Below are 8499 nucleotides of genomic sequence, written 5' to 3' on the forward strand. Positions count from 1 at the left end.
AAATAAATTAAAAATTAAAAATCAAAAATCAAAAAAAAAAAAATAAAAAAAATCCCCCCCAAACCACCCGTTCCCCCACCGAAACCACCCCCTCCCACCAACCCCTCCCCAGCCCCCACCCCGAAACTACCCCCACCCTGCCGGAAAAACCCCCCTTACCCCCCGACCACCACTCCCCACCGTCGAAACACCTCCCCCTCCCTTCCCCACCCACGAAACTCTCCCCCCTCCCTTTCCCCCACCCCGTAAACCCCTCCCCCCTCCCTTCCCCGACCCCGTAAAAACTCCCCTCCCCTTCCCCCACCCTCGAAAACGGCCGGAAATTAAGCCCTCTTGCCGTTTCCGGCCGTTATCGAGGGTGGGGGAAGGGGAGGAGGTAGTTTTTACGGGGTGGGGGAAGGAGGGGAGGGTTTTACGGGGGTGGGGGAATGGAGGGGAAGGGTTTCGTGGGTGGGGGAAGGGAGGGGAGGTGTTTCGGTGGGTGGGGAATGGTGGTTGGGGGTGGGGGAGTTTTCCGCCTGAGTGGGGGGTAATTTCGGGGTGGGGGCTGGGGGAAGGGGTGGTGGAGGGGGTGGTTTAGGTGGGGAAACCTGGTGGTTAGGGGGGATTTTTTTTTTTCTGATTTCTGATTTCTGATTTTTTTTTTAATTTAATTTTTTTGGACCAATGACAAGCTGACACGTGTCATGTGACCTCTTATTAAAGGTTGTTGACTCTCGTTGACCGGTTTGGGACTGAAGAAAATGAAGACCCCCTAAAGTTCGGATTATTCCAGAATAATCAAAAGTTGGGATTATTCTACCAAAATTGATGAAAGTTGGGATTATTTTTTCTAATTTTTCCTTTTTTTTTTGTGTGTTTGTTTTTGACAGGTTCTATTAATTCGACATTCAGGAGAGGAGTGTTCTGTAAGTATATTTGTAGTCTGTTAGTGTATGCAGCTTTGTTTGTGTGCAACATGTTTTTGACATTTTAGGAATTTTTTGGTGTGGTGGGATATATATTATGATTATTTGTGCAGTTTGTAGTTCAAGTTGGGGATTTAAATGTTGTGACTTATGTGATATTATATGTTCTTTCATAAATTTTTTGGGTTTTGTGGTTTAGCTTTTTCTAATGCATGCCTATTGTTTATGCTTGCTGTGTTGTGGCCTGGTTTGCAGTTCATTTTATGCCTTTAATTGTAAGATTATATGCTCTTTATGAATATAGTGATATAGTGCTGTGATATGGTGTGCAATTTGTGGTGCTTTAGGCAATTTAGGCAAGCAATTAGGGCTTGTTTGAGACAATTTAGGCAAGCAATTAGGGCTTGTTTGCTTGTAGGCTACAACTTGGCTGCTTGGGCTTCTTAAATGTGATTGTTGTTGTAAGCATACGTTTAAAAGGCATAGGTTATGTGATCAGTTTTTAAGAGTTGCATTTGGTTAAGTTCAAGTTTCAGCATTACAGCCTTTGACCTAGGGAGGGATTTGTCTTTGCATTTCGGTTTAGCTTTGGTCAGGGAACTTAGTCTTCTTTATATGTGTCTGAGGACCTAGCTGTTCTGGTTTCCTTATGCGTGGTTTTCTATACGGACAGGTGATGGCCAACCATCCTCGGAAAGTATCTATTTCCTACCAGTGTTTGTTGAACCAGGTTGTGGCATGTTTGGAGATGCCAGCTCCTCTGTACACTTTGTCTATAAATGGTGGAAATGCTGTTGAGCTACACCTGGATACGGGTGACGTGTTAGGGCCCTATGTGTAAAAGGTGGTCCTGTTGATACCCTCAAAGCCTCTATTAAAAAGGCATCTGAACAGGCTGTTAGGGGGTTAAGGGCTAAGTTTGGTGTTCAGGTTGATGACTTTTCGAGTGACAGAATTGGTAGGCTAGAGCGCTGTGGGTTCTTGTATGAGATGAAACGGTTGGGGTTGGAATCTATTGAAAAGCCTAATGGGAAGACACCTGTGAGGTGGCCTTCTGTTCCAAATCAGAAACGCGCTGCTAAGTACGTTTGCATTGATTACCTATATGTTTTGCGTACTTTGGCTGCTGACACTGGAGCCAGTGTCTCATCAGTTGAAGCTCTGGCAATAGCTGACAAGAAGTGCATTGCTTGGCTTACAATATGCAATCCATACTCTTCTGGTGGTCTAGAGTGCATATATAGTTCACTGACTGGGAAATGCAAGACTGCTGTTCAAGATGCAGCAAAGAAAAGAGTAGACTTTTTATGCTCAAGCTACAATTTGAACATTGTGGATTTGAATCATACAGATGTGATTTATGCTGGGATTAAGTGTGCTCTAGCAAAGGAGAGTTTTATGGCAGTTAAGGAGCGTGTCTTAGGTGTTCAGCAGCCATTGCATTTGCCTCCGTTTTTCACTGCAGCTGAGTGCAGCACTCCTAAATCTACTGCCCATCAGTTAAAGTCTTCTAGCTGTCCCCTAGCTGCACCACGGAAGCCTAAAGCACGCCCCAACAAAGCTTCTCGAGCTACTCTGACTCCTGTTGCAGTCCCTAAAGACTTAGAGCTTGTGTTTAAGCGCAGAAAATTAGGATAGAATCTAGGGGGAAAGGGTCTATTGGGGGCTATTTTGTGAACATGGCACATTTTTACAGCCGTAGTTAGAAATGCTTGTTTTAGAAACTAGCTTATGTCCTTGTTAGTGGTGATTAGCACTAATTATCTTTGTTATTCCTAAATGGCTGAAATTTGTGAGTGTGCCAGGACCCATTGGCCAGTTTATGTAAGCTTATGCTTTATGTGTTTCAATGATAATTATTCATTTTCTGGCGTATATTCTGGGCTATTGTTTGCTATTGTTTCTGTTATAGTGTTATTTCCTATTGTTCATTATATTTCTATTTTGTTTGCTTGTTCCTAGAATTGTTGTGTTCAACATTCTACAGCAGCTGTATTAGGCTGTATTTGTATTGTTGCTGCCATGAGTAAGGAATCTTGCCTTCTTTACTGTCTGGATCCCTGTTGTTGAGCATTAGCTAAGTGTGGTTGTTTTAAATTTTATGTGACGTAGACCGCTGCCTTAATTACAAGACACCTGCTAATGCTCGTTCCAACAAGCGCACACGGGCCTTGGATGCTATGGTTCAGCCATACTCAATACGGTATAGACTATATAAGTGATGTTGTTGCTGTCAGCTTTGGTGCACTGTGGTGTACAATGGTATTTTTCCTGATAATGTTTTGTAATTGCAGTGAAACTGGCGAAACAAGTCTTCAGGGTGCACAACAACACGTAGCTAAAAAAAATAAAATAAAGCCTAAGCCTAAGCCAAAACCAGAGCCAAAGCCAAAGCCTAAACCAAACAGTGAGCTCCTTTCATGAAGCGTGGTTTGTTATTGGCTTACCTTATAAACTAATGTTTTTCATTGTGCTGCAGTCAACCCAACTGCTGTTATTGGTAAGCCGCTGCCAGTTGGCCCTCTGCAATTAAAGGTGCTGCCTCCCTGTCTGAAGTGTGGTGCTAAAAAAATTGAACATGAAACATTGAATTTTTGTTGTGGAGATGGGGATATCAGAATTGCTTCAAATGAATACCCTCGTGAATTGGAGCGTTTATTTACATATGACGATGAAGATGCAGTGCACTTTAGGAAATATGCTCGGCTGTATAATAACTTATTTGCTTTCAGCTCGTTCAGAGGTGACCATGAAGCTAAAACTGAAAAGGGAATTTACGTGTTCAAAATGCATGGTCAGATATATCATTTTCTGCCTGATTTGTTACCAAAAGAGGGGGGGCCTAAGTTCCTGCAATTGTATTTCTATGATGGCCAATGTGAGGCTGTAAATAGGACTAAGTGTTTTCCAGAAGTTAGGGACGATATTATTGAAATTTTAATGAGAGTCACCAAAGACAATCCATATGCTCGGTTCTTTCGGTCTTTAAAAGAGATCAATGTAAGTGAGGATACGCAAATAGTTATCAATCAACATGCAGTTTTGGACCAACGCGTGTTCAATGCACCAACAAGTGATGAAGTGGCTGCTATATGGACAGACAGTACTAGTTCTAGCAACTCAGAAGGTCCATACATCTGTGTGTCTGGTAGATCAGATGACGTTCATCGAATATATCATTATTATGGATGCTATGATCCATTGCAGTATCCTCTTCTGTTTCCCTATGGTGATTGCGGATGGGCACAGGGGATGTGCAAATATTACAGAGACAAGCACCAGCATGGTTCAGCAGCAGTAGACCCTGTGCCATGTTTAGTTAACACAAAAGAAGATTTGCTTGCTGCAGAGGCTCTTCGTGAGTTCCTATATTACCATGACCTAATTTGTTCTTTTGTTATCTCTATTTGGGGGAAAAAAATGATAGAGCCCTTAGGTCATTGTGCTTACTGTCTTTTGTGTCTTATGTTCAGGTGCTTCAGAAAATAGTGGCACTTTAGAGAGGCATATTTCCCCAAGGCAGTATTATGCATATAAACTTCAAAATCGCCCGCACAATATGTTGTTTCGTGCAGGACATTGTTTCCAGCAGTATATTGTAGACATGTACATCAAAATAGAAAACACACGATTAGATTTCTTCAGGCGAAATCAGCAAACCATACGTGCTGATCTTTTCCAGGGAATTTAAGATTCTGTAGAAGGAGGTGAAACAAATGCTGTAAATGTTGGCCATAGAGTTATTCTTCCTCCAACTTTTATTGGAGGGCCACGTGATATGAAACGCCGATACTTAAATGCAATGTCATTGGTTCAGCGCTTTGGAAAGCCTGATTTATTTGTTACTATGACATGCAACGCTAAATGGCCTGAGATAACCGCTGAACTTGCTCCTGGAGAACTTGCAGAGAATCGTCCTGACCTTATAGCGCGTGTTTTCCGATCTAAACTTATCAGCCTTAAACATGAGATCATGAAAAAACATGTGATTGGTGAAGTTGAGGAAATGATATATGTGATTGAATTCCAAAAAAGAGGCCTTCCTCACGCTCACTTCTTAATCATTCTTAAAGGTGAATACAAGGTCAAATCACCTTCAGATTTTGATAAGTTTATGTGTGCTGAAATCCCTGTTGAGTGTGGCAATCTTCGGAAGATAGTCTTGGCCCATATGATGCATGGCCCTTGTGGCTTGCAGAACCCTTCATGTGGGTGCATGAAGAAGCAGGAAGATGGCTCTATTGCTTGTAAGTATAATTATCCTAGGGCATTTCTAAGTGAAACAACAAACAATGAAGATGGCTTCCCAATGTATCGAAGGAGAAATACTGGTGAAAGTGTGCGTATTCGGGGAGCTAACTTAGACAACCGGTGGGTCATTCCGTACAATCCCTATCTATCAACACTTTTTGACTGCCACTTGAATGTTGAGGTTTGTTCAACGATTAAGGCAGTTAAGTACTTGTACAAGTATGTGTACAAGGGCCATGATAGGGTGTCGTTCAGTGTGGCTGGCCAGCAGGATGCAGATTTGGATGAAATTAAAAACTTTCAATCTGGTAGATGGTTTTCTCCATGCGAAGCATCTTGGAGAATTTTTGGATTTGACTTATTTGAAATGCATCCACCTGTTCAGCTTCTACCTGTGCACTTGCCTAATATGCAAACTGTTGTTGTGCACCCAAATGAATGCTTAGACACTGTGGTTCAAAATGATAAGCGTACACGCACAGCTCTTACAGAATTCTTTAGGCTGAATGCAGCTATCCCTGGTGGTACAGGTCACCTGTAAAGTGAGATGACTGAACACTTTAGGTGGGAAATTGGAAAAAAGGCATAGTTTCAAAGACAAAATAAAAGAATAGTTGTTGGACGCTTAGCTTTTGTTGCTCCAGGCGAGGGTGAGAAGTTTTTCTTGCGTCTGCTACTTATTAATATTCGGAGTCCTAAGTCCTTTGAAGATTTGTTAACAGTGAATGGGCAAGTCTGTTGTACTTTCCAGGAAGCAGCTATTAAAAGAGGCTTAATGGAAGTAGATGGTGCAGTGGTGGCTTGTTTAGAGGAGGCATCAGAAGTGCAAATGCCTATAGCAATGAGACAACTCTTTGCTACTATCCTTATTTTCTGTCAGCCCAGCAATCCAAACAGTTTATGGCTACGCTTTTACAATTCACTAGCACAAGATTACAGGCATGCAAATCCAGGAGATGAAGACAAAGCAAGGAGGTTAACTGTAAGATCAATTGAACAGTCATTAGAAGGCATAGGTAGATCATTAGCAGATTTTGGCTTAGGGCATTTAATAGAACCAGATGATGCAGAAATCAGGAAAACCAAAGACATTGCTGATGCCTTGGAAGCACCAATACCTGATGAATGCATTTTTTGCAGAGACACTTTGAATTCAGCTCAGCAAATAGCGTTTGATAGCATTATGGAACATGTAAATGGCAGCATTGCTGGCTGCTTCTTTGTGGATGGTCCTGGTGGGACTAGAAAGACTTTTTTGTATAATGCACTGTACGCTGAGGTTCGGCTAGCTCAAAATATTTTATTGCCTACTGCAGCTTCAGGGATAGCAGCTTCAAACATACCATCTGGCATAACAGCACATTCCAGATTCAAAATTCCTCTTGATTCAGAGATATCTCTTGCATGTGATGTTCCTAGACAGGGTAGCCTGGTCGCTTTAATCAGAGCCACTTCTTTGATAATATGGGATGAAGAATCCACGGTACGACAGGAAAATGTGGAATCACTGGATCTGCTTCTCCGGGATCTCTGTGACCCTGATCAAGTATTTGGAGGAAAGGTAGTTGTATTTGGAGGGGATTTTAAGCAAGTTCTCCCTATTGTTCCTCGGAAGTCTCAAAGAGAAGTTGTGGCTGCAAGCTTAGTCAGCTCATACTTATGGCCTAAGATGATCAGGTTTCGATTGACAGAGAATATTAGAGCCAAACACGATCCTGCATATTCTGAGTTTTTACTGGCACTTGGAAATGGACAGCTGCAGAATACTGAGGTTGACTTTGTGCAGTTGCCACCACACATTGTACGTTGCTATGACCCGGAAATTGATCCTATACCAGCTGTGGCATGTGCTGCTTTCCCGAAAGTTGGCAGCATAGACATGTGTCCGAGCATTTTTACAGAGACAGCAATCCTAACGCCTATGAATGAAGATGTAGATTCGATCAATACTTATCTGATTGAACAATTCCCCGGAGAGCATGCTTCATACAAAAGCTTCGACTCTCTTCTTGATGATAATTGTACCCTCTACCCGACTGAATTCCCCAACAAATTATGTCCTGGAGGTATGAGCCCTCATGAACTCATCTTGAAGATAGACTGTCCTGTTATCTTACTGCGAAACATAGCACCATCTGAAGGTTTGTGTAATGGAACAAGGCTTATATGTAAGCACTTTTTGCCTAATAATATTCTATGCGTTATAGCAACAGGCCATTACAAAAGGAAATTTTGGTTTCTGCCACGCGTTAATCTCCGCCCTTCATCTTCAGCGAATTATCCCTTCCAATTTGAGAGGAAGCAATTTCCCATTAAGCTTAGTTTTGCCATGACAATCAACAAGTCACAAGGGCAAACATTGAACAAGGTTGTTGTATATCTCCCACAACCTTGCTTCTCACATGGCCAGCTATATGTAGCTCTCTCACGTGCTAAGAAATCCGAGAAAGTCACTGTCTTCAGCCCAAAGGTATCTACTGCTTTGTCTGCTTCACATGTAAAAAATGTTGTTTCTTATGATGTCTTAAGGTTAGCTTCAATTATTTAGGCAGGTGCAGCTACAATATTTTTGAGCTTCCCACAGTTCAGTTGCATTAGTTTTTGTACACATAGCCTGTCGCAATTTCAGAATTCAAATACATAGCTTGTGTTGTTATTGGATTTACATACATCCAGTATTTCCTTACTTTATATGCTATTGCCTTCATTTGGTTTTATCTGCTAAGTTTTGTTTGCCATTACTTATTTTAAGTGCTAGGCTGCATGTGCTACATATTTGCTAAACAAAGAACTGTTATTCTTTACTAGACTTTAACAAGAACAACCATTTTTAAACATTTTCTGGCTAAAACTGAGCTTAGCATTAATACAAAGGGCAGACATAAGACAGTGATAGATCTCACTTAGGATACATAGGACGATACACTTAATAAAGCTTAAGTACCTAGACACTGAATACCTAATATAAACCTAGACATATTTAGGATACATTCAGGATATTAATGACATTCACTTAGATCACTAGCAGTACAGTACAGGTTTAGCAGCCATTTAGATGACATAAAGGCTTTTCTACTTAGAATGAAACTCCACCTGAAGCATCACTTGCAGGGGTGTATGATGGGCTAGAGTGGTGGTGGATATCGGTGCTGTGAAAAATAGGATGCCCGATGTACTTGCTTGTTCCTTCCTGTGAGTTTTTCTTAGCTTCAATCTCATCATTTTGCATACAACAGTCTCCTTGTTGACTGGCCAGGTTACCTTCTGGTTCACCAAAACAGAGATCAGAAACAAGCTTCTCTAGCCTTTGCATCCTCTCTTCAAGTGAATTAACACGATC

The 8499-nt window shown here is 41.6% G+C and overlaps 1 protein-coding gene across 1 annotated transcript; it reads left to right on the forward strand.

Annotated features, from left to right (window-relative positions):
- Nucleotides 1–2687: 2687 nt before the first annotated feature.
- LOC110713410 lies at nucleotides 2688–7707 on the forward strand. Its single transcript, XM_021891862.1, has 8 exons — nucleotides 2688–2732; nucleotides 2871–2934; nucleotides 3021–3111; nucleotides 3203–3315; nucleotides 3388–4266; nucleotides 4382–4489; nucleotides 4601–5689; nucleotides 5804–7707. The coding sequence occupies exons 1-8, from the start codon at nucleotides 2688–2690 to the stop codon at nucleotides 7705–7707; spliced, it is 4293 nt and encodes a 1430-aa protein (XP_021747554.1).
- The last annotated feature ends 792 nt before the right edge of the window (nucleotides 7708–8499 follow it).

The sequence above is a fragment of the Chenopodium quinoa genome, unplaced genomic scaffold (assembly GCF_001683475.1).
Source record: "Chenopodium quinoa cultivar QQ74 unplaced genomic scaffold, ASM168347v1, whole genome shotgun sequence".
Taxonomy (NCBI): Eukaryota; Viridiplantae; Streptophyta; class Magnoliopsida; order Caryophyllales; family Amaranthaceae; genus Chenopodium; species Chenopodium quinoa.